Source organism: Rutilus rutilus (assembly GCF_951802725.1).
Source record: "Rutilus rutilus genome assembly, chromosome: 20".
Classification (NCBI taxonomy): Eukaryota; Metazoa; Chordata; class Actinopteri; order Cypriniformes; family Leuciscidae; genus Rutilus; species Rutilus rutilus.
Window position 1 is genome coordinate 30159281 of NC_140225.1, and position 27224 is coordinate 30186504.

The 27224-nt window shown below is 37.9% G+C and overlaps 2 protein-coding genes across 6 annotated transcripts; both read left to right on the forward strand.

Moving 5' to 3' along the window:
* The first annotated feature begins 773 nt into the window (after positions 1-773).
* On the forward strand, positions 774-6022 carry LOC311279202 (uncharacterized protein). The gene is made up of 13 exons (XM_084390529.1): positions 774-978; positions 1084-1203; positions 1298-1633; positions 2388-2573; positions 2756-2848; positions 3022-3072; positions 3293-3674; positions 3777-3956; positions 4379-4523; positions 4716-4793; positions 4903-4961; positions 5143-5292; positions 5757-6022. The coding sequence occupies exons 1-5, from the start codon at positions 813-815 to the stop codon at positions 2773-2775; spliced, it is 828 nt and encodes a 275-aa protein (XP_084246655.1). The 5' UTR covers positions 774-812; the 3' UTR covers positions 2776-2848; positions 3022-3072; positions 3293-3674; positions 3777-3956; positions 4379-4523; positions 4716-4793; positions 4903-4961; positions 5143-5292; positions 5757-6022.
* Positions 6023-20993: 14971 nt separating this feature from the next.
* On the forward strand, positions 20994-27224 carry LOC311280226 (serine/threonine-protein kinase pim-2-like). Of its 5 annotated transcripts, XM_084392199.1 has the most exons (11): positions 20994-21680; positions 21785-21904; positions 21999-22334; positions 23080-23540; positions 23714-23764; positions 23949-24330; positions 24433-24612; positions 25495-25575; positions 25685-25781; positions 25964-26113; positions 26585-27224. In XM_084392199.1, exons 4-9 carry the CDS (start codon positions 23478-23480, stop codon positions 25729-25731), a joined length of 804 nt encoding a protein of 267 aa, XP_084248325.1. In that variant the 5' UTR covers positions 20994-21680; positions 21785-21904; positions 21999-22334; positions 23080-23477; the 3' UTR covers positions 25732-25781; positions 25964-26113; positions 26585-27224. The 5 variants fall into 5 exon arrangements, with proteins under 5 accessions (XP_084248325.1, XP_084248326.1, XP_084248327.1 ...); XM_084392200.1 differs by having other exon boundaries at positions 25498-25575; positions 25685-26113; XM_084392201.1 differs by lacking the exons at positions 25964-26113; positions 26585-27224 and adding an exon at positions 25161-25305 and having other exon boundaries at positions 25685-25737.

Consider the following 27224-nt stretch of genomic DNA (forward strand, 5'->3'; position numbering starts at 1 on the left):
CATTGACATAAATGTCATAATACTTTTTTGAACGATTACAATATATATATATATATATATATATATATATATATATATATATATATATATATATATATATATATTACTGATATATATTACTTTATATTACTGAAATATTATATATTACTACTATATATATTTATTACTGATAATATACACTAATCAGACTCAAATTCACTGATTCGTGGTACCTTATTTCATGCTTTAAGTTAACATATTACATTTTTAGCTAAGCAGTTATGATACATTATTATATCACTTGTTAAATGGTTATGTTTGTTTGTTTCCAGATGCGATGTGCGCTCACTCGCTCTGCTCACGCGAGACTTCAGGCATTTCGAATAATGCTGTAACTGTAATGCTTCGAATTTTTGTTGCTAAAGCACATTATTGTTATATTATGAATTCGTTATAGCGACGCGTGTTATGAATTCGTGTTATGAATTCTGTCTGCAAATATCAACAGGCTAAATCGCTTTCTGCTTGTTGAGACGAGGCGATTCAGACTTTTGCTGAATATTTTCTGTGCTGATCTTGCGATTTTGAAGCTGTTTGGAGGATTTCAGAGAGACTTTTATTCTAGGAGATCGGAGGATATAATCATTTACATAGTTTTATTTATAGTTTTATCATATTATTTCTGTGGACACTTCTATTCGATTGTTATTTTCTAATTTTAGAGGGAGTTTGGAGTTTTATTTAATTATTTGTTTTAATTTATTGGGAGGGGGTTTTCTGAGGAGAATTTTATTGTATTTTATTGTATTGTTTTTATTACAGTTTGAAGGAGGATGCCAGGCCCGAGCCAGGCACAGAGCCAGGAGCTTATTCCTGGATATTTAACACCTCTGTCTTGTGAGTTTGTTTCTGTGTCCACAGGTCCGGCTCAGAGGAAGAGAGAGTTGCAGAGGCCAGATGATGGACGTCCGTCCACTTCATCCAAACACTCTCGCAGAGGTCAGAATAGGCTTTTATTAAAGTTCATAAATTATTTGTCATTGAATATAGAAAGTTGCATTTTTTTTGGTTGTGACCACTGACATTGATTATTAATATTATTAGAAATGTTCCAAGACTGGACGTGTCCTCCACTGCCAGGTCAAGTTCCCGTCGAGCCAATGAAGACTTCAAACGTCCCGACTGCGCCAGGTGCCATGGAGGATGTGAACAAGAGCTCCACAGGTGAGACTGAAATAAGGCAGAATGATGACTGCTAAAAATAGAAAGTTGCATTTTTTGATTATTAATATTATTAAAAATGTCTGGAATATTCCAGCCTCAGGCAGATCCAGTGGAGCTGCTTCCACAGATTCTCCACCGGGCATCATGTCCACACCATCTTTGTCCCACTGTGTGAGGGATGTGGTGCGGCGGTTTTGTGGGTCGTCGTCGAGCTTGAGCAGCACAGGCTCGTACATCGTCGAGAAGAGGAGCAGTAACAACAGATCTGAGAGCCAACATGAACAGGGCAGTGGCGGAAACAGAAGTTTGCCCAGATCCGACAGCTTCCAAGAGAGGACGTGTCCTCCACTGCCTGGCCAAGTTCCCATCGAGACTTCAGATGTCCCGACTGCTCCGGGTGCCATGGAGGATGTGAACAAGAGCTCCACAGGTGAGACTGAAACAAGGCAGAATGGTGACTGCTTAAAATGTTTGACAAGTTAAGGTCTGGTCACATTTACTGTTTCTTAGCGAAATTTTTCTGAAATATTTTAGTTGGACAAAACGTTCTTAGAATATATTTTTGTTAAGCCAATTAGCCATGAAATCACTTGCGCTGTCTGACACACACCCGAAAACACACACACGATCCTGAATAGAGTTCTGTATTGCGTTTGTATGGTCAAATACTGACAAAATTGTGTCAAAATGGCTGTTGTGACCAGTATTCATGTAAACAGAGTCGGTTAAGTTATGTCTTTAATAAGACATTGCTGTATTTAATAAAATCAATGTTTATTTAAAAATATTAGGCTATATTTCATAAGAAATAAATGTGAAATATATTTTAAGACATGATGGCTCATATGACCTTTACCATTGCCAGACCTGTGCCAAATGAGGCCTGGAAATGTATGCTCTCTTTGTAATAAAAGATCAAATAAAAGAACAAAAAAATAACTATCATTATCTTGAAATAAAATGATTATTACTTAATATTGTGAAAAAATGTTGGTCACCGCTAAGGGACATTTATGCAGGCATTAAGCAGAAACAGAGCGTCGTCAGGCGGATAGCTTGGAAATATTTGCATTACTTTGGATTTGTGACATTAAAGATAAGAATTTAACAGTAAAATGGAAGTTATATCATTGTTAAATGTGAGGTCAGAGATGTTTCTAATTATTTTTTTATTTTATTTTCAGAGAAACCTACAAAACATAAGAAGATGGAAAGAATGTGTCGGTTCATCAGGAACTTGTGGACGAGTCTGTCCCGCTGCTGTTCTGGCAGTAAAGCTGTGGATGTTGTGGAGCCTTTCGTTCCTCCACTAGATCTGGACTCAGAGCCAGATTCTGATCCAGATCACTCCGGCGTCGAGCCAGATCATGGTAAATCTGCAGTCATTATTGTTTTAAACAGTATTATCGTCTTGTTTTCCACTAAAGATATCTTGAGGCTTGTTTTCAGAGAATATTCATATTATTTTTTCGACCTGCACTGATATTTTTACTATAAAACAAAGGATCTAGCAAGCTCATATATTTCTCATATTTTCCTGTTTGTTTTTCAGACTCCTTTGAGTCTCTATAACGCGGGAGAGATGATTGGATCCGGAGGATTTGGAAGAGTGTTCGAGGGAACACGCAAATTTGATGGCAAAAAGGTAAAGCAGTCTTGTTGAATTGTATAAACATTTTGCTCTTGCACGCATTAAAACATATTTAATACAGATGATTTAATACTTAGATGCTCAAATCGTAAATGTTATGTGTAAGGTCAGGCGCTTGAATGCTGTTACTGTTATTGAATAGTGTGTTTCTTTTTTCATTTTTGCAGGTTGCCATCAAGCGGATGCACAAGACTTGCAACGATGTTTATCTTGCTATTGTAAGTTGGCCAAAAGCTGAATGTGTATTTAGTTGTTTAAGTGCTGATTACTGTAGTCAATACACCTGTAGGAAGCATTAGGTGTAAATGTAATGGACAAATAAGCCTGGAAAGGCTCTGTTGATCGGATCTACAAAGATCAAAGAAAAGTACCTTTAAAAATGAAGTTTTCTTCAGATTTTTACCCAGCTAATCTTCTGTCTTCTTTTCTTTTCTCTAGCCTGGGCGTCCCGAACCTCTCATTACAGAAGTGGCTCTGCTGCTAATGATGAGGCAAGAACCCATAAGCCCCTACGTCATAGATCTACACGATTGGTTTGAGCACCCTCGAAAATTCACCCTGGTGATGGAGTATCCCGAACCCTGCGAGAGCGTGCTGGACTTTATCATTCGTAATCCTCAACTGGACGAAACGACCGCACGGGTCATCATGCGACAGGCTGTGCTGGCAGTGCAACACTGCATTGATCATGACGTTTTTCACAATGATGTTCATGCACACAATTTCCTGTTGAAGAAAGACACGTTAGAGCTCAAGCTGATAGACTTTGGCTGTGGTCAGCTGCTTAGTAGTGATGGCTACGACAGCCACATTTACATTGGTGAGCATTTTGGGAGTGTGTGGAAACCCGGATGTAATGACTTGCTGATTATTTGACACTTTGAAAAAATTGCTCAACAATGCACAAATGTCTTGCTTACAGGAGTACTGGATTACTGCCCACCTGAAGTCTTCACAGGACCTCGATTTCACGCCGTCCCAGCAAATGTCTGGGCTCTTGGAGTGTTGCTGTACGAGATGGTGAACGCATGTCCTCCTTTTCACAATCCAACGGAAACCAAAGAAGCCAAACTTACATTTCAGAACACCAGCTTATCCAACGGTGAGGGAATGATATTAATAACATTGATGAACACACACATAAAGCAAAAGGCTCAGTACAGACACAGTTAAAGTTGAAGTGTGTAAAATTGACACATGTTAATAAAGACAAATGCAACACAGCTAAAAGTATTCCTAATATGTTGGACCTGAAACATGCCTTCACAAGTACCAGTAAGAGCTGCGTTTGTGATGTTTGAGTTGGGGATGACGTGATGACGTAGGTTTTTTAAAATATGCTTTATTTTGTCATTTCGCAACGTGCCACTAGTGCAGAAGACAATACATACTTCACCTTTAAAGTAAAGATAAAGAACACTTTACCTTATATTAATCATGTTTCAGATGCTGTTTTCATAGATGCCAACATTAGTGTCACATGGTCATGACTAACCAGCTCTCTCCTTGATAAAATGTGTACAGAATGCAGTGATCTGATTAGCCAGTGCCTAACCCTGGATCCAACTAAACGCCCGACGTTACAGCAGATCTTACAACATAAGTGGATTAGAAATGATCTACTGTAGGATGGAGAACTTCAGGAGATTCACTCGATCAGAGATTTCAGGTGTGAGGAAGAGGAACAGACAGAGTAGATTATTAGCATTTGTCTTCAATTCTGGATTATTTGTAGTGAGGTTTTCACATTTTTGTTCATTGTAATGTTCTTTTTATAGTCAAGTCAAGTTTATATATATATTAGTATATTATTTTCACCAATTGTGTCACTTAATGATGTTTTTTTATTTTTATTCAGTAGTTTCTGACTCTAAACACGCTGAAGAAGAGAAGACTGAGTTCAGAAGGAAGCTCCAGACCTGGTTTCCTGGCATTGAAGGTAAGAAATTCAGCCAGCGCCACAACAACAAAAGATACTGTTTTCTTTTAGATTATTAATATATTATTTCCACCAATTGTATCTTAATTATTATTTTTCATTCCTCCAGTGTCTGAATCTAAACCAAGTGGAGAAGAGAAGGCTGCCGTTTTCATTCGTCGTCACAGCGTAACGTCTCCTACTCAGGGAACGAGGGTTACATACATAACCCAGACGATTTCTCTTAAACATTTAGGATACTCGTTAATTTGTTTTTTTCCCCCAGAAATAAATTCTTGAACATAAAAATTTGTTCTCTAATATTGATTATTTCCATCAATTGTGTCTTAATGATTTTTTATTCCTCCAGTATCTGACTCTAAACCAAGTGAAGAAGAGAAAGCTGAATTCAAGAGAAAACACAAGACTCGGTTTCCTGACCTCCAAGGTGAAAACTTCAGCTAAGGCTGCAACCACCATAGACATTGAGAGGGACCCACATTTCCCCCAGATATTCAGGGTAATTGTCGAAAATCATCTCTTATTATAATAAATTATTTTCAGATTTATTAAAAACAAACAAGCACGGTCTTCAACTAAGCTACTTTGTTTGTTATCCTCAATTTAGAATACTTTGTATATTTCAGTAAAATTCATAGACCCCTCATGATAAAACAAGTTAAGTGATATGTCTTTTTTACCTCCTTCCAGCTTATTAAACCTGATTATGTCTATTTCCTGTCACGGTTGGTAGATCCGCTGTCTCATTCTGGTCTTGTGTGTGTGTGTGTGTGTGTGTGTGTGTGTGTGTGTGTGTGTGTGTGTGTGTGTGTGTGTGTGGGTGTGTGTGTGTGGGTCTCCTTTGCGCTGATTGTTTCTTGTGATCATCATCAGCGGCAGCTGCAGACTATCTAGCCAGCTTACTTAATAACAATATTTAATACTTAATACTTAATGCCCTGTCTTTCGTCTTGTGTTTGTCAGATCGTTGTTGAAGCTTCCCGTGTTCGTGCCTGTTTCCTGTATTCCTCGTGTTTCCCGTCTCACTGGATACCGGATTGCTTCACTCCCGTTCTCACCTCTGGATTATCTTCTCTGCTTCACTCACCCCTGGATCGCCCATCTCAGTCCCTGCGTCACCGCTCTCCTGCAGTCTGTGTTCCTGGTCTGACTTTCGGCATCAAGCGATCATCTGCCTGTTCTGAGTTTTCCTGTGTGAACATCTGTTCAATAAATCATCATTTTCCTTGCTATTGCTTCCGTCTTACTTCATTACATTTCCTCAAAAGGAAAATGTAGGTGCAAGTCAGCGAAGTCCATGTAAAAAGCGGAGCGTGCCTAAGGATACCAGCGAATGAACAAGGGAACGAAGCATCACCAACATCTGTACTTTGTAAAATGAACTGAATAAAGAAATGAAACTTTATTTATTAGGACGATACACATGAATTAACAATGGTGTTTACATTTAAAGCCAAAATAGCTAATTTTTTTCATGTATAAATATACTATATTCTCTGTATTATAAATATACATTAAAGATAAACAGAGTATGCATGTATTTCCTGATTTGGTTTTATTTGATTTATATCATATTTTGTTTAATTATAAATATGCATAAAGTGAAGATAATCATAGTATGCACACCTTGCCTGAACAACATATTAAAGTCACCATGAAATGGACAATTGGACAATTCTTGTTTTTATTGAATATTGCAATAAAGAAATAATAATTTATTATAAATGATTTATCCATGCACATTATATATATATATACATATACAGAGAAAACTGCATTGTATATACTCACATAGGACCACTCCCACCATCACAATGCAATGGACATTGTGCAGGGATGATTTTTGTCCAAATTAATCAAGGCTAGAAATTATGAGAAAAAAGTCAGAATTGCAGGATATAAGGAGTTTAGAAATGTGAATTGTGAGATAAAAAGGCGCAATTACCTTTTATTCTGTGGCGGAAACAAGCTTCTATACATCACTGAATTAAAACAGCTGAAGAAACTAAGAGGTGGATCCTGTAAAATCTTTTATTAGCTTTATTATAATATTATCATCAACATCATATTCTGAGAGTAGAAAACCAGCTACAATCTCAGAGTCTTGCTCACATGAGGCTTTCTTAAAAATCAATTAGTGGTAAAAAAAACATTCAAATCAGACAATCTCAAAATCTGTCTCTTAAATCGCAATGTCCCTCAACCTGTGACAGACCAGCTTATTGTTTTATAAATGAGCTACCATGCAAAACATTTGGCCTATTTCTAAACACAGCTGACTGTTTTATGGCATCCTAATACAAATGGAAAGAAACACAGGTCACTGTTTATCAAACTAAACTTAAAAGTGGAGCACCGGTGTATATGTATATGTATGAAGAGTTCAGATGCAAAAGCCTCTAAGTGCCATCTGAAATTTTCTTCTAGAATGATCATTTTTATCAAGCTTGCATATTTAAGTTCAAAAATATACATTTATTAGAAATATTTATTTAAAACAGTACTACTCTTCTTTTTAATAATTTAATTCAATGTAATCTTTTTGCGTTGTGATCATATAGTGAGTACAATTTTGCAGATTGACAATTATAATTCATTTTCAGTGAATTAAATCACAAATCAACTCAATGAAATGCTGAACAACTCAATTAAACTAAATGTGAAGGGAAACATCCCCACCTAGTGGTGAATATGCACAATACTACATGAATAAAACAATTAATCCATTAAACACATTAAATAACAACATATTTTATACATATTACATGCACAATGGAGATATAAAACGTGGAAATAGGGGTTTCACTTCATAGAGAATGAAGCAGATCTACATAAAACACAAGACAATGCACAAATTAATCACGGTTGTGCCTGGTAATACAAAGTCAAAATAACTCGATATAAAATAACACACTCGACGCCAAACACATGTCAAAAGTTGCCTAACAAGTTCATTGCAGGATAAATCCACAATAGAGCAGTTATTTATGTGTTTTGGACACTTGTTTTAACTGATAATTCTCCGACTGCTCAAAACGTATAACTATAGCTATAGTCCAGGCAAAATAGCGTTTTACGACAGACAAATTGTAAAAGAATTTTTTTCAGCTTAGATAATTTCTATGAGGTGTCCAGAACAACATACTAAAAGTCCTAAGAAATCCTAGTTGAGGAAATATGTTAAATTCTCATCAATCCGAGATGTGTGACAATAAGGCCAGGCAACAATACACCCCAATGGGGCTATTTTTTTCCTTTACTCCTATTAAAATGAAACTTTGCACAATGAAAGTACCCATGAAAAGTAACATTTTTTGTATTACAAGTTTCTTTGAAAATGTATTTGAATATGCAAATGAGCTATACACTAATCGAATATGCCCAAAATACACCCAAATAGGCTTAATTTTTTCCTTTACTCCTACCACAATAAAAATTTACATAGTAAAACTATACATAAAAAGTAACTTTTTTTGTATTACAGGTTTCTTTTGAAATGAATTTGAATATGCACATGAGCGCCACACTTATTGAAAATGTCCTAATTTGCATATAGGCAGAAACACCATTCATATCTATGACAAATACATCTGCTCAATCTTCATCCAATCATCCTACTGCCAATGGGTGATGGCAATGCTGCTTTTAGACTGGCCTCTAACCTGAAAACTGCCTGGCTTGGTAGTAACTAGGGATGTCCCGATACCACTTTTTCACTTCTGATACCGATACCGCAGCTTTGGCTATTTGCCGATACCGATATCAATCCGATATTTTTATTTTATTCTTGAACTAATACTACTAATAATAAAATATATGGAAGCACTTTGCTCAATTAGCCACATAAAAACATCTCACTCAAATGGAGAACAAATACTTCTCCAATAGTCCACAACAACAGCTGATAATGAAAGACTGCCACCCTTTATTCAAAAGACTTTGAGATATGTTTGGTAACCTGAATGAATTTAAAATTAATTTGCTATATTTCAGATCAATATATTTGTTTCCTTAAAATTTTAATTAACTTTAAATTTATTCTCATCTGAATTATAAATAATTTATTTCTGTATAAAATAATACTACTTTTAAAAACACATTTGATTTTCTTTTTTATTCAATGTAGAATGTGTAACTTAAAAATAAACAGATTAGTGCCCTGTTTTAGGACAAGAAATGAAAACCAATGCAATATGTTGAATGTCCAAAAGATGAGATCATTTTTGCTTTTAAACAGCATGTGTGTGTGTGTGAGAGATTTTGGTTGGGTGACAGTTACAGAGTTTACAGTTTGACAAAAGCACAATGTTGTGTTTTACACAAATATATATAGGCTAAACACTTTTTGCAGTTTTAATGATGTCCTGTATGAAAATGACGGAGTATGTTTTTATGTTTCCACTGTTCGATCGCGCCCGTGCCTCTCTCTCTCTGACACACACACACACACACACACACACTCCAGCATTGCAATCTTGACATCGCAGCCTGTTCATTTTGCTGCGTTCACACCAAACGCGAATAGTGTCAAATTCGCGTCTATTGCGTCTAGTTAGATGCTTTAACAGTTTGAATCCATTCGCGCGTCCAAAGCGAATAGGACGCGCCGCGCGCGTATAATAATAAAGTGAGTATTTGAAGCGATATAGACGCGCGTTCAGAGCTAAGGCGAGGCTACAGATTAGGTGTCCCTAAAGAACCCGCATATGCGCGTATCTAACAGTAACGTTTGTTCTGTATTACATTGATTAATGTGCACGCGAGTTTTATTTATTTTTACGCGTGTATTCTCTGTGTAAATCCATGCACCGAACGTACGTTCAGCATTCCACCCCTAATGGATATCGGATCATAGGTATCGGATAATTTTTTTTCTCCTCTCCGATATCCGATCTAGCGTTTTGGGCCAGTATCGGCACGATACCGATGCCGTGGATCGGATCGGGACATCCCTAGTAGTAACTAAACATATCCTATTCAATGCGATCACAGTCTCTTTCACGGACATCATTTGTAGTAGTCTATTCACAAACTGTTTGCTCAATATTTTGCTCAATAATTGCTTAAATATATCGGTAAAAGAAGCACTTAGAAGGTTGTGGTTTAAAAATAAACATTCTGACATAAACACTCTGTCAGCTATCCTGTTTACTTCTGAATTTTATATTTTATTCACGGCCATCAATTGTAGTAACCTAGCCTGCTCCCTGAATTCAATGCGTTCACAGTCTCTTTCACAGGCACCAAACCAACAATTACTAAAAACACACACAGAACTGATTTTGCACGGGCATTTTGCACTAGTAGTTATTAAAGACATCGTTAAAATAGTCCAAGTGACTACAGTGGCTCGACCATATGTTTATCAAGCGACGAGAATACTTTTTGTGCGCAAAAAACAAACAAAACTAACGACTTTATTCCACTGTTTATTTTCTTCTCCGTGGGCCTGAGTGACTTCGTGTAGTGTTTTAGCATAGCGCTTCTGTGTTGTACGTCACATGCATCACACACATGACCAGCGTCGGCCAATAGTGAGCCTACGCGTTGACGTGCAACAGATGCGCTGCGCTGAATTCACTAGGTGAATTCACTCAAGGCCCAGAGAGAAGGAAATGAATAGTGGCATAAAGTCGTTATTTTTGTTTGTTTTTTGCGCACAAAAAGTATTCTCGTCGCTTGATAAGCATATGGTTGAGCCACTGTAGTCACTTGGACTATTTTAACGTCTTTAATAACTATTCTAGGCCAGCAAGTGAGACAGCTCTCAGATTTAATCAAAAATATCTTAATTTGTGTTCCGAAGATGAACGAAAGTCTTACGGGGTTGGAACAACATGATGGTAAGTAATTAAAGACAGAATTTTCATTTTTGGGTGAACTAACCCTTTAAGATCAATAAAAGTGTTTTTGTGGCAAGTGACCCAGGTAAGTGTGGCAAGTGACTTCAAATTGATCGTGTTTATGCATAGGTTAACTTACTGAATGGACATGAATGTGTTAGTTATTTGGCCCCTTTTTTTCTACTTGTGACTTTATGGTTTCTTAGTCTGATGCCATGTTGAATTCCATAGATATAAACAAACTGCTTCGTTGTGTAGCATAGACGTCATCGTCTTGCTGCTCCCTCCCCGTTCTGTGATTGGTTCCCTTTTTGAGGGGAAAATCTGGTCCATGGTATCCAGGCTGCCTAGCAGTGTGAATAAAATCGCGCTGCGCTCAAGGCAGCAGGAGGAAACCCAGGCTACCATTAGGGTGTATTTTGGGCATATTCGATTAGTATATTGCTCATTTGCATATTCAGATTCATTTCAAAAGAAACTTGTAATACAAAAAAAGTTACTTTTTATGTATACTTTTACTATGTAAAGTTTTATTGTGGTAGGAGTAAAGGAAAAAATTAAGCCTATTTGGGTGTATTTTGGGCATATTCGATTAGTGTATAGCTCATTTGCATATTCAAATACATTTTCAAAGAAACTTGTAATACAAAAAATGTTACTTTTCATGGGTACTTTCATTGTGCAAAGTTTCATTTTGATAGGAGAAAAGGAAAAAAATAGCCCCATTGGGGTGTATTGTTGCCTGGCCTTATTGTCACACATCTCGGATTGATGAGAATTTAACATATTTCCTCAACTAGGATTTCTTAGGACTTTTAGTATGTTGTTCTGGACACCTCATAGAAATTATCTAAGCTGAAAAAAATTCTTTTACAATTAGTTCTATTTTTGGCTCCAAAATGAGTTACTTTGCCTGGACTACTAACGTTACTTCATGTCTCGTTATCTCTGCTGTGGGCGGGGCCTATTCCAGACACTAAATGCCATCACGCATTAGACAGATGGGGCTGTCCCCATTTATGCAGTAATTTAACATTTTACACTCCGTTACCATTATATTTTTGTTAGCAAGGAAGTGCAATAAGCCATGAACTCAGGACACTCGCACTGTCTGACACACACCTGAAACACACGCGCACAGAAAGCTCAGACTGTATACGATCCTGAATAGAGTTCAGTTTCAAGACTTATTGCTTGAATAGTCAAATACACACAAAATTATGTCAAAATGGCTGTTGTGGCCAGAGTTCATTTTAATGTTCTTGTTATAGTCGAGTCACCTTCATTTACTGTATATAGCGCTTTATACAATAGTACTTATTGTTTCAAAGCAGCTTCACAGTAATAAACAGGAAAATAACAGAATAATTTGGTAAAACAGAATTCAATTCGGCTAAAGAAGCTCTAAAAGAGACATTCATGAGTTCACATGTTCATAAAATCTTTGTATTGGATATGGAATAACATATTTGGCTTGCTGAAGTCCAGCCCAAAGCCTGGGATGTAATAGACTGTCAGAGTTAAGAATTCTTTTGCTTTTCTTCTCCAGGGTTGGACACACACCATCCAGACTACAAAAAACACACTGGATTAAACACAGGATTGGATGGATATCATCCTGACGGGAAACTCAAACCTGTCCACGTCTGAGCAAGAACATGAGAGACTGAAAACTGGAAAGAAGTCCTCAAGTCATCACAGACACAGTTGCTTTGTTTTCAAAGTCAAGTCAAGTTATTTCTATAGCGCTTTATACATTTCAGATTGTTCAAAGCAGCTTTACAGTGATAAACAGGAGGATAATGATCAATGACTCAAACAGAATTCAGTCGTGCTGTAAAGCAGCTCTAAGACAGTAGTGCCATTATTCAGCTGAAGACAGTTTAATGTTGATTCAGTCCAGTTCAAAAACTGTGTAAAGTTCATCATATGATTATGAAATGACCTGCCAATGGCCGGTGGCTTAAGAAAAATTACCGGTCATGAAACTTTTTTTGCAAAAACAGACAGTGTGACAGGTATAACACCAAAATTTAGAAAATTCACTATTTTCAATTTAATAAATTATTCAAATGTATAATAACACTGCATTAATTTCTAAATTAAACAGATTAATCTTCATTAAAGTTACAAAAGTTATTCAGTCAAGAGCAGTGAGTGATTTTATGTGTATTTTTTATGTCCTTTGTTGTTTGAGGATTGTTAGGCTGCTGTCACTTTAAGGCCTAATGCACTGATCCAATATAGCCTACTTATACTGTATATGTGTGTTTTCTTTCTCAGCTGTTTAACTGACTATGATGACCTGACCTGATGTACTCGTAACATCATGAGAAGAATGGCATCTACGCTAATGTTAGTCTTTCTGTTTATTCCGAGGTTTACTGCAGTCAGCCAGATCCGGGCCGTATCCAGATCAGATGGTGGACCTGCGCCTAGACACGACCACAACGCCTTCCTCAAGGGTCAGCCTCATCAGCCCTGTGAAGGCCTCATCGACACGACAGCCATCGGCACCGATCCTCAACAAACTCGTCTCCATATTGGCGTGACTCCGATCTTCAACCAGATGGAACTGGAAAAATATTCCCAATGTTCTGATCCAATCTGACTTCTGACCAGTAATGCTGCCTGAATCATAATCATACACTGTTCGTTCATTGGCCAGAGAAGAACAGTATTCGCGCGCTGTCTGAGTCACAGCTTTCAGGGCCAGTGTTGTAGGTAACGCGTTACAAAGTAACGCGTTAGAGTACTCTAATTACCTTTTTCGTGAAATGTGTAACTTAACGCGTTAGTTTCTTGCGTTAAGTAATCAGTAACTTCGTTTTTTTTTTTTTAAGTAATCCGTTATTTTAAGGAAAGGAAAATCCCGACTGCAGCCTGCTTTTTGTCAGACAGTAGGCTTAGGTCTACTTTGCCACCTGCGGGTATATCAGCGGAGCCGAAGCGCTGTGATCGTAAAGTCAATGGCTGTGATACGTCTGTGCCCTGCATGCGCCTGAGTCTGACCCTGTGTGTGTGTGTGTTTTTTTTTTTTTTTTTTTTTTGAACGACAGGTGTCGTGCCGAAAAGTGATGGTCCGCCGAAAATTGATTGCGCCCAGTCTCTTAACGTCTACAGCTGGATTAAACATACATAACGTGCAAATAACCATCAGTTTATGTCCGTGGTAATAGCAAAGGTATTTCTGTGTGATACTTTAACGTTTCTTTTAACATAATAATAACAAGATGGCAGAGAAGACAGCGTTTGGATTATGGAAGTACGCACATCATGTTCAATTTGTCAACGAAAAGGAAAAAAAAGCTGCGTTGGTGAAAAGCTTCTGTCGACCGCCAAAAATTTAATTCGGTTTGTAATCATCTTTGTTTGACAGGCAGCTGCTTTCGGTTAGATCGACTGGTTGTTCATTTCTAAATGGATTTAAATCTGCAAGCCTGTTTACCTCAGGTTGTGTTTACAAGTAAGCACACTTGATACACTTTGATAACTGCATTAGATTTAAAGAAAAAAATCAGGAGTTATCTTGTATGGTGCTCATATACAGTAGCCTAGGCTACCCGGGCTGGGTAGGTGCGAATTTTGATTAATATGTTCTGTGATAATAAATAAATAAATAAAACGCCATGTGGAATAGCCTATTGCTGACTGTCTTTCCTGTTATTGTTATCCTGCAGTGTTAATTTAGTCGGATGACTGACGTTATTCATTGTCAGGAGTCACGACTTCTAGGTGCATTTAAAGGGGCCGGGGGCTGTGTCTGTCATGTGTGAGCCGCTGCAAACGGCTTTTAATTTTTGGTAACGCATGAGTACTCTAACGCGTTACTTTTATGAATAGATAACGCTGTAACGTAACTGATTACTTTTAATTGATGGTAACGTTGTAACCTAATTAACTACTTTCCAAAGTAACTATACCCAACACTGTTCAGGGCATGCGCTTTTGCGCACAGAAACTTCCCACACCACTTGCGAATAACAAATTGAGTTCAAACTTTTGCTTCTTGCGCTTGCATGTTTAAATTGGCACGCCTTAAACTTTCGATGCAGCGCTGGTCCATCAATCCGAGCGTCGGTCATGTTTGCTCTCATGTTCTCACAACATTGCATTGTTAGAAATCATAAAAATGTTACTGGCCAACTGGTGATTGACACCGTTTCATATACTTGCCAACGCTGATTTTTACTTGTGTTAATTTAGTGTTAATTTTAGGCTATAAATGTCTTGAACATTATAAGTGGATCTTAGTGGGCTTATAAAAAATGATGACATGGTCCCTTTAAATAAATGCTTATTTAATATAATCTTTGTGGTTATGTAAAAAAAAGAAAGAAAAAAAACGTGCATGCAGAGTCAGTCTCTTTTCTCATCTCCTTTCTTGTATTATTGCAAAGATTCAGGGAAATCTTGAAACTTGAAGGAACAGTTACCCAAAAACAAATTCAATAATCTAAAACATTGTCATCATTATTTACTCACCCTCAAGTTGGGTATTGGGGTATTTAAAAATACGATGTGACCCCTTTAAATAAATGCTTTCAAAGAATAGAAAAGAATAAATGCTTTTAAACATTCCTGATCTATGACAAACCTTAGAAGTGAAAATGCAAGGGCCTACTTGTAAAGTTCAAGGAAGACGAGGATGAAGGTATACAAGGTTTATTAGATAAATATTTCAAGGATAATAGCCAACTTGCCATACATAACAATACAGGAGCAAGAACTGAACTCAAGCACGAACTTAAATACACAAAGATAATTAACTAAAAGAGAACAAAGGAACACATGTGACGAGAGAAAACCAAAACAAACTAAACATGACGGTGACACTATGTCAGGGACCAAGCAGTTAAGCAAGAGGAGTCACAAGGGAAGTTCAAAAGTAAGGATTTTTATTTCCCAACAATCATGGCAACAAAATAAAGCTAAAGTTTTGGGCCCAAAAAAAAGGTCAAATAAACAGACGGTAACTAAAGCTCTGAACATAAAAGACTCAAAAATACAACTGACTTCCTACAAAAGATACAACGGGTACTTATATATTGGCTGATCAGACCAATTTTGACACACAGGGGAAGACTAACAACAACACTACTACATAAGCTACAAATAACAGCAACCATTAATGACTGTGTTGTAAATTATCTGTTTTATATGCTGATTTTGTACATTTTACATTCCTGGACATATGTATTGTGATGATTTATGTGGTGTATATGTAATATTGTATGTTATTTTATTTGTTTACCTGCCCAGGGACAGCAGATGAAAACTAGCTATTAGCTAACTCTGGTGCAATTACTTTTAATTGTGCATTGTCCCTGTAAAAATAAACAATAAAATGAAATGAAAATGAAAAAAACTTATTCCAAAAGGAATGTACTTTTACTTAACCTTAACTCAACAAAAGTACTCAATATAATATAAATCTAAACCCCAAAATATCTAAGGAGAGAATGAGCTCCACAGGATGTCGTTCCTCCTTAGGTCCCTGTAGAAGCACCGCCCCCACACCCCCCTCAGAGGCATCAGTCTGTAATATAAACAGTTTCTCAAAGTAAGATGAGTTTTGGTCGATCGGATCACAAGTGGACGACGCTAAATACAGGTGTAAACGGGGTCTAAAAATTTTTGAGCTTGTCCACTTTTAAAGCAACACTAAGGAACTTTTCCTCTTCGGTCGCCCTACAGGTTGGAAGCGGAATTGTCCATTACCGCTGTCGTAAGTAAGTTCGCCGTCCGCAGCCTACTGTCGCACGCACACTCGCTGTTTATCTAGCACCGGCTTTGGAATGAACAATGTCCACAGACAAGGTAGAGTATGATGCATGATTTCATGAAAGTATGATGTATTGCGACATCAGAAACGAAGAAAAACGGAATAATGACTATTGTAACGCTTGACGTAAAGCAAGTCAAACTTGTAGTTTTCCTATGTCTCATTCGGACTACAGAAACGCGACCCGGTTTGGCAAACTCAGGGGGGTGATCGAGCGCTCATTTTCCGTACCACCCCCGGAAGCCGCCATTGGCTAACAAGCCTTCACCTGCTGTTAGCATCCCATTGACTCCCATTCATTTTGACGTCACTTTGACAGCGAATAACTTTACATCTGAGGCGTTTAAAGACTCCATTTGTCCATTGTTTATTTCTAAAGAAACACGACAATGTATAAAAGGCTCCATTACCTTGTATCTTCCGTTATGGCCCCGTAGAAGCAGTTTTTGTAAAAGTAGGCTAACGATTGCGTCATAACCACGCGACTCTCTGGAAATTACCGTAGAGACAGAGGAAGAGAATCTCGCAGGCAATCGGGGGGACGTGGAGGCATAAAGTCCGATAAAGTCAAGGGAGAAGCCCATAGAGAGTCATGACGTTGCTCCTGCTCCTAGCTCATGGACAGCTCCTACTCACGCTCTCCGTCTCTGCGAGAATCGGAAGGGAATGGTTCAGATTTCGTTTGGCACAGCTACTAGAAAACTTACAATTGTCAGGCAGGCTGCTCACGTCACATCCACGTCGTTAAGCTCAGTTTGAGTCTGCGCAGTATGCTCAGCCATCAGGAAGTGAAAGCTTCTAATTTGCTTCACTTCTCTCCGTTGAAACCTATGGGGTCGCTGTGTCCAGTTTATATACTGTCTATGGGCAAACTTGCATAGTGTGGTTCTAGCAGATATAGGGCTGCAAAGCGAATCCAGAAGTGCCTTTCACCCTGTTACGCCTTGATAAGGCGTAGATACGATTTTGGAAACATTATTTTAAGGTAAAAAAATGTTCCTTAGTGTTGCTTGTGGTGGAAATTCATTATTTCTTATATATATATTGTTTTCCAAACTGTTAATCTCATTTTGTGTTTCTGTGAGGGTTTTCTAACAGCTGAATTGGGGGCAGGAAAGAGCAGATGTAATAAACCAGATAGCCCGGGGAGATAACAAACACCTGGGCACGAGAAAGAATCTTAGTCAGGAATACAGGAGGTCATTTAGATTGTAAATGAAGGCCTTTTGGCTTCTCAGGGACAAAGAACAGCATGACCTGCCCAGGGGGGGTAGAACCAGTCCATACTAGCTTGAGATATAAGATGTCTTTAAGGAAATTTACAGAAACTGGGAAAGGAGGAGTCAAGAATGTCAGAAACCTGTATAAAATGTCTCAGTTTTATTATGTCAGTAGGCTTTCTGTTTCACAGCTGGGTGGCTGCGGTTGCGAAAAGATTCCTCAAAGAATAAACGCCTTTTCTCATTATTACAATTTTGCCTCTTAATGCTTCTTACGCCTGTTGATGCTGTGTTTCTCATTGAAAATTGAAATTTGCTATTACATGCTTTAACCACTTTCAGAGGAAGAAAACACATTCAACCAGATTGTTTTCGTAGTGTAAACGCTCATGTGATCAAATGTGTTCAAACAGCCACAAAAGACCGTCTACTCTGCGCCTACTGACCTAATGCGTGATTATTATGGGAAGCGCACTAGCCAGACGGGATTCAAACTTTGTCGGCTGAAGACCCAAGTTTGGCTTGAAGATGAAAAATGTATCAAGCACAATGTTCTCTCACCATCATCGTTATTTGTTCATAAATATATGGGAATATACGGCAAATTATAATGCGCTATATTACATAACGTTATGAATTCTCTTGAATAAAGACCCTGACCTTGGTCCAAATCTTTCAGCAGATCAGCCTGATATGTTGCAACACAGCCATTGAGCGCAAGGCATCACCAGCCAGACCATCAACATAAGCGTAGTTTGCTCAAACAAACAAAACAGTCCCTGAAGACGAAAAGAGGATCACATGTTCTCTAGGCGCCCCTTTTATACTTCCGGGTTGGACTAGTAGTGACGTCATAGGCTGTCGCCGGTCAATAACGATTGCCGTTATTGGATAAGCTTTCAGACACCGGTGGAGGAGGCTGTTCCCCATAGCGTCATCGACACAGTGCGAGTTCCCTTTTGAAAGGGAACTACAGGGTTCAACATTAACGCTCGTCTAGGACAAGTGGATTTTTACTCGGCCGACCGGATAAGTAGCCTGATTAAAACTTCAGTGACAAAACATAACTAGGGAGGCATCGAAACGCGAGAATGATTCTGATTTTATTACATTCAGTGTAAACAAAGATTGATAATGGATCGTGTAGGCTATCTATGGTAACAAGGTGGCGCTGTTGAGGCTCGCTGAGACACTGCTTTCCAATATGCATATAACAAACATGCATATAATTTGCAGCCGTCAGAGAGCCTCTATCAATATGCAGGAGACTCCCGGACCTTAAAGATGTCCTGAAACCTCTCGCTGTAGTCCCTGGTTGAGTCCGAAATCGCTCCCTATACCCTCAAATAGGGCGTTATTTGAGGGTACAGCCATTTGTAGTGTCGAAACCATAGTGGACATTATTGAGTGCACTTATTCAATCCCACATTGCACTGCAACAACGAGTGTAAAACCGATGTACGTTCAACGGCTGTCCGATATCCTCCGTTATGAGCTTTGATCGACAGTTTGACCCTGTCCCAAATGGCGCACTTCATGTGGACTTTCGGTCTCGTGGACTTAAATTGCGTGTGCTCGCTGAGGCTACGAGTCCATAGGCCGTCCCATTCATTTTAACGCTCTGAAGTGTGCTCAGCAGCGCCCCCTTTGTACCCTTGAAGCGGTCTTCCGCGAAGCCCGCATAGATGCAGGCTCCGCACACTTTAACTACCCAGGAATCCTTGCGAAAGGCCAATCAGACAACGGATGGGAGGAGATTTCACTCACGGACAATTGTTGACATGGCTGAGAAGAAAATATTATGTTTTTTATGACCTAGATGAACATTTTACCAGTTGTTACCTACAGTTTATACAAACATTATGGTCATCGACCAGTGGTTGATGTCTCAAACATAATAATAGTGCGTTGAATAATACGATCGCATTATGATTCATTAAATAAATAGAACTGAATGGCAGGGCTTTACTGAGTCATATGTAAACATAGTATGAATATTGAAACCTGTAAATTCATCTGAAACTCATGCACATTTTCATTATGTGTTAAAATTGTAATCTTAGTTCAAATCTTTACCTCTCTCTTATTTTTGTGGCTTATTTTATCTGTAAAAGAAAACTTGCCTAATAATCATGCATACCTGAATACAAGGCGTTTTTTATTTCCAGCTTTCATGAAAAATTATATATCACTTATAAATGATTCAATACAAAATGAATAGTAGTTATTGAGATTAATGTGGTTTGGAACTGGTCAAATGTGCCTGAAAAAAAATATATATATGATCAGAAAATCAACGTGCCTAATTATTCTTAAACTCTAATTGGTTTGTTTCAGATTGGCCTTGTGCCAGACCCTCCCACTTTTGATTTCAGCGAATCAAAGTTGTTTTTTAATATTTTGGCCTTGTGTGATTGGACCGTTCTCGACTTTCAAGGTAAAGCCAGCCGCAATATCTCTTTCAAGATGAATTTAAAATCGGTTTTATCTTTACAAAATCCTTTCTCATGGCGTTCAAACGAAGAAAAAATAAGGATGATGGAGATTGGACGGAGCTGGCTAGCTGGATGCGATGTAAGTCATCATGCCTTTTATCGTTTTAGCTGTTTCAAGTCCTGTCACGTAAGCGTTGTGGGCAATGACACAGAAGGTAAATGAAACAATGCAGTTTAACTTGAGGCGATCGTCGGTGTTCAAGCACAATGGCTTGTGTTGATGATATTTAGTTATACAATGGACATGTCTCTTTTCAAATAAAATATGAGTTTTTAAGTGTCTCTTTATGGAAGTATTAATATATGTAGTACTATATAAAAGTAGACAGTTAATATAGTGCCTCTTCTTCAATTGGACATCAATTCTGTCATGTCTGCAACTTGACAAATATGTTGTCAATATCATAAAAAAAAAAAAAAAAATCATGGTCTGTAAGTTTTTGCAAACTCATTATTGGGCTTTATTCAACTTTATGAAACTATAATGAATTGATATGCTATTTTGACTACAAGTTAATGAACAATTTTCATAGTTTTTTAACTTGCTATTCTGTGGCTCCCTCTGGTGGACAACATTAGTATTCGTCTCTGAATCGCATTGACATAAATGTCATAATACTTTTTTGAACGATTACAATTTTTATATATATATATATTTATTACTGATATATATTACTTTATATTACTGATATATTATATATTACTACTATATATATTTATTACTGATAATATACACTAATCAGACTCAAATTCACTGATTCGTGAAACTCAATTCTTATTTCATGCTTTAAGTTAACATATTACATTTTTAGCTAAGCAGTTATGATACATTATTATATCACTTGTTAAATGGTTATTCAGTTTGTTTCCAGATGCGATGTGCGCTCACGCGCTCTGCTCACGCGAGACTTCAGGCATTTCGAATAATGCTGTAACTGTAATGCTTCGAATTTTTGTTGCTAAAGCACATTATTGTTATATTATGAATTCGTTATAGCGACGCGTGTTTTGAATTCGTGTTATGAATTCTGTCTGCAAATATCAACAGGCTAAATCGCTTTCTGCTTGTTGAGACGAGGCGATTCAAAGACTTGCTGAATATTTTCTGTGCTGATCTTGCGATTTTGAAGCTGTTTGGAGGATTTCAGAGAAACTTTTATTCTAGAAGGAGATCCGGAGGATATAATCATTTACATAGTTTTATTTATAGTTTTATCATATTATTTCTGTGGATAATATCGTATTATTTCGATTGTTCTTTTCTCATTTTAGAGGGAGTTTGGAGTTTTATTTAATTATTTGTTTTATTTTATTGGGAGGGGGTTTTCTGAGGAGAATTTTATTGTATTTTATTGTTTTTATTACAGTTTGAAGGAGGATGCCAGGCCCGAGCCAGGCACAGAGCCAGGAGCTTATTCCTGGATATTTAACACCTCTGTCTTGTGAGTTTGTTTCTGTGTCCACAGGTCCGGCTCAGAGGAAGAGAGAGTTGCAGAGGCCAGATGATGGACGTCCGTCCACTTCATCCAAACACTCTCGCAGAGGTCAGAATAGGCTTTTATTAAAGTTCATAAATTATTTGTCATTGAATATTGAAAATTGCATTTTTTTGGGTGTGACCACTGACATTGATTATTAATATTATTAGAAATGTTCCAAGACTGGACGTGTCCTCCACTGCCAGGTCAAGTTCCCGTCGAGCCAATGAAGACTTCAAACGTCCCGACTGCGCCAGGTGCCATGGAGGATGTGAACAAGAGCTCCACAGGTGAGACTGAAATAAGGCAGAATGATGACTGCTAAAAATAGAAAGTTGCATTTTTTGATTATTAATATTATTAAAAATGTCTGGAATATTCCAGCCTCAGGCAGATCCAGTGGAGCTGCTTCCAGAGATTCTCCACCGGGCATCATGTCCACACCATCTTTGTCCCACTGTGTGAGGGATGTGGTGCGGCGGTTTTGTGGGTCGTCGTCGAGCTTGAGCAGCACAGGCTCGTACATCGTCGAGAAGAGGAGCAGTAACAACAGATCTGAGAGCCAACATGAACAGGGCAGTGGCGGAAACAGAAGTTTGTCCAGATCCGACAGCTTCCAAGAGAGGACGTGTCCTCCACTGCCTGGCCAAGTTCCCGTCGAGACTTCAGATGTCCCGACTGTTCCGGGTGCCATGGAGGATGTGAACAAGAGCTCCACAGGTGAGACTGAAATAAGGCAGAATGGTGACTGCTTAAAATGTTTGACAAGTTAAGGTCTGGTCACATTTACTGTTTCTTAGCGAAATTTTTCTGAAATATTTTAGTTGGACAAAACGTTCTTAGAATATATTTTTGTTAAGCCAATTAGCCATGAAATGACTTGCGCTGTCTGACACACACCCGAAAACACACGCACGATCCTGAATAGAGTTCTGTATTGCGTTTGTATGGTCAAATACTGACAAAATTGTGTCAAAATGGCTGTTGTGACCAGTATTCATGTAAACAGAGTCGGTTAAGTTATGTCTTTAATAAGACATTGCTGTATTTAATAAAATCAATGTTTATTTAAAAATATTAGGCTATATTTCATAAGAAATAAATGTGAAATATATTTTAAGACATGATGGCTCATATGACCTTTACCATTGCCAGACCTGTGCCAAATGAGGCCTGGAAATGTATGCTCTCTTTGTAATAAAAGATCAAATAAAATAACAAAAAAATAACTATCATTATCTTGAAATAAAATGATTATTACTTAATATTGTGAAAAAATTGTTAAGGGACATTTATGCAGGTATTAAGCAGAAACAGAGCGTCGTCAGGCGGATAGCTTGGAAATATTTGCATTACTTTGGATTTGTGACATTAAAGATAAGAATTTAACAGTAAAATGGAAGTTATATCATTGTTAAATGTGAGGTCAGAGATGTTTCTAATTATTTTTTTTATTTTTTTTCAGAGAAACCTACAAAACATAAGAAGATGGAAAGAATGTGTCGGTTCATCAGGAACTTGTGGACGAGTCTGTCCCGCTGCTGTTCTGGCAGTAAAGCTGTGGATGTTGTGGAGCCTTTCGTTCCTCCACTAGATCTGGACTCAGAGCCAGATTCTGATCCAGATCACTCCGGCTTCGAGCCAGATCATGGTAAATCTGCAGTCATTATTGTTTTAAACAGTATTATCGTCTTGTTTCCCACTAAAGATATCTTGAGGCTTGTTTTCAGAGAATATTCATATTATTTTTTCGACCTGCACTGATATTTTTACTATAAAACAAAGGATCTAGCAAGCTCATATATTTCTCATATTTTCCTGTTTGTTTTTCAGACTCCTTTGAGTCTCTATAACGCGGGAGAGATGATTGGATCCGGAGGATTTGGAAGAGTGTTCGAGGGAACACGCAAATTTGATGGCAAAAAGGTAAAGCAGTCTTGTTGAATTGTATAAACATTTTGCTCTTGCACGCATCAAAACATATTTAATACAGATGATTTAATACTTAGATGCTCAAATCGTAAATGTTATGTGTAAGGTCAGGCGCTTGAATGCTGTTACTGTTATTGAATAGTGTGTTTCTTTTTTCATTTTTGCAGGTTGCCATCAAGCGGATGCGGAAGACTTGCATCGATGTTTATCTTGCTATTGTAAGTTGGCCAAAAGCTGAATGTGTATTTAGTTGTTTAAGTGCTGATTACTGTAGTCAATACACCTGTAGGAAGCATTAGGTGTAAATGTAATGGACAAATAAGCCTGGAAAGGCTCTGTTGATCGGATCTACAAAGATCAAAGAAAAGTACCTTTAAAAATACCTTCTTTTCTTTTCTCTAGCCTGGGCGTCCCGAACCTCTCATTACAGAAGTGGCTCTGCTGCTAATGATGAGGCAAGAACCCATAAGCCCCTACGTCATAGAACTACACGATTGGTTTGAGCACCCTCGAAAATTCACCCTGGTGATGGAGTATCCCGAACCCTGCGAGAGCGTGCTGGACTTTATCATTCGTAATCCTCAACTGGACGAAACGACCGCACGGGTCATCATGCGACAGGCTGTGCTGGCAGTGCAACACTGCATTGATCATGACGTTTTTCACAATGATGTTCATGCACACAATTTCCTGTTGAAGAAAGACACGTTAGAGCTCAAGCTGATAGACTTTGGCTCTGGTCAGCTGCTTAGTAGTGATGGCTACGACAGCCACATTTACATTGGTGAGCATTTTGGGAGTGTGTGGAAACCCGGATGTAATGACTTGCTGATTATTTGACACTTTGAAAAAATTGCTCAACAATGCACAAATGTCTTGCTTACAGGAGTACTGGATTACTGCCCACCTGAAGTCTTCACAGGACCTCGATTTCACGCCGTCCCAGCAAATGTCTGGGCTCTTGGAGTGTTGCTGTACGAGATGGTGAACGCATGTCCTCCTTTTCACAATCCAACGGAAACCAAAGAAGCCAAACTTACATTTCAGAACACCAGCTTATCCAACGGTGAGTGAATGATATTAATAACATTGATGAACACACACATAAAGCAAAAGGCTCAGTACAGACACAGTTAAAGGTGAAGTGTGTAAAATTTTTGATATATAGTTAAATACTATAAGAAATGTAGCTTTAGTCACAGAAGTGAAAGCCAAAATTCACTGCATTTCTACTTTCGGAGATTAAACAGGTCATGAACTCGTCAAAGTGAACAGATCAAAAGACAAATGTTCATAAAGACAAATGCAACACAGCTAAAAGTATTCCTAATATGTTGGACCTGAAACATGCCTTCACAAGTACCAGTAAGAGCTGCGTTTGTGATGTTTGAGTTGGGGATGACGTGATGACGTAGGTTTTTTAAAATATGCTTTATTTTGTCATTTCGCAACGTGCCACTAGTGCAGAAGACAATACATACTTCACCTTTAAAGTAAAGATAAAGAACACTTTACCTTATATTAATCATGTTTCAGATGCTGTTTTCATAGATGCCAACATTAGTGTCACATGGTCATGACTAACCAGCTCTCTCCTTGATAAAATGTGTACAGAATGCAGTGATCTGATTAGCCAGTGCCTAACCCTGGATCCAACTAAACGCCCGACGTTAGAGCAGATCTTACAACATAAGTGGATTAGAAATGATCTACTGTAGGATGGAGAACTTCAGGAGATTCACTCGATCAGAGATTTCAGGTGTGAGGAAGAGGAACAGACAGAGTAGATTATTAGCATTTGTCTTCAATTCTGGATTATTTGTAGTGAGGTTTTCAAATTTTTGTTCATTGTAATGTTCTTTTTATAGTCAAGTCAAGTTTATATATATATTAGTATATTATTTTCACCAATTGTGTCACTTAATGAATTTTTTTATTTTCTATTCAGTAGTTTCTGACTCTAAACACGCTGAAGAAGAGAAGGCTGAGTTCAGAAGGAAGCTCCAGACCTGGTTTCCTGGCATTGAAGGTAAGAAATTCAGCCAGCGCCACAACAACAAAAGATACTGGTTTCTTTTAGATTATTAATATATTATTTCCACCAATTGTATCTTAATTATTATTTTTCATTCCTCCAGTATCTGAATCTAAACCAAGTGGAGAAGAGAAGGCTGCCGTTTTATAATACTCGAAGGCGAGAGGCTTTCTAAGCGAAACCCCATTCGTCGTCACAGCGTAACGTCTCCTACTCAGGGAACGAGGGTTACATACATAACCCAGACGATTTCTCTTGAACATTTAGGATACTCGTTAATTTGTTTTTTCCCCAGAAATAAATTCTTGAACATAAAAATTAGTTCTCTCTTAATATTGATTATTTCCATCAATTGTGTCTTAATGATTTTTTATTCCTCCAGTATCTGACTCTAAACCAAGTGAAGAAGAGAAAGCTGAATTGAAGAGAAAACACAAGACTTGGTTTCCTGACCTCCAAGGTGAAAACTTCAGCTAAGGCTGCAACCACCATAGACATTGAGAGGGACCCACATTTCCCCCAGATATTCAGGGTAATTGTCGAAAATCATCTCTCATTATGATAAATTATTTTCAGATTTATTAAAAACAAACAAGCACGGTCTTCAACTAAGCAACTTTGTTTGTTATCCTCAATTTAGAATACTTTGTATATTTCAGTCAAATTCATAGACCCCTCATGGTAAAACAAGTTAAGTGATATGTCTTTTTTACCTCCTACCAGCTTATTAAACCTGATTATGTCTATTTCCTGTCACGGTTGGTAGATCCGCTGTCTCATTCTGGTCTTGTGTGTGTGTGTGTGTGTGTGTGTGTGTGTGTGTGTGTGTGTGTGTGTGTGTGTGTGTGTGTGTGTGTGTGTGTGGGTCTCGTTTGCGCTGATTGTTTCTTGTGTGCGTTACCGCTTATTATCATCATCAGCGAGAGCTGCAGACCATCTAGCCAGCTTACTTAATAACAATACTTAATACTTAATGCCTTGTCTTTCGTCTTGTGTTTGTCAGATCGTTGTTGAAGCTTCCCGTGTTCGTGCCTGTTTCCTGTATTCCTCATGTTTCCCGTCTCACTGGATACCGGATTGCTTCACTCCCGTTCTCACTTCTGGATTATCTTCTCTGCTTCACTCACCCCTGGATCGCCCATCTCAGTCCCTGCGTCACCGCTCTCCTGCAGTCTGTGTTCCTGGTCTGACTTTCGGCATCAAGCGATCATCTGCCTGTTCTGAGTTTTCCTGTGTGAACATCTGTTCAATAAATCATCATTTTCCTTGCTATTGCTTCCGTCTTACTTCATTACATTTCCTCAAAAGGAAAATGTAGGTGCAAGTCAGCGAAGTCCATGTAAAAAGCGGAGCGTGCCTAAGGATACCAGCGAATGAACAAGGGAACGAAGCATCACCAACATCTGTACTTTGTAAAATGAACTGAATAAAAAAATGAAACTTTATTTATTAGGATGATACACATGAATTAACAATGGTGTTTACATTTAAAGCCAAAATAGCTATTTTTTTTCATGTATAAATATACTATATTCTCTGTATTATAAATATACATTAAAGATAAACAGAGTATGCATGTATTTCCTGATTTGGTTTTATTTGATTTATATCATATTTTGTTTAATTATAAATATGCATAAAGT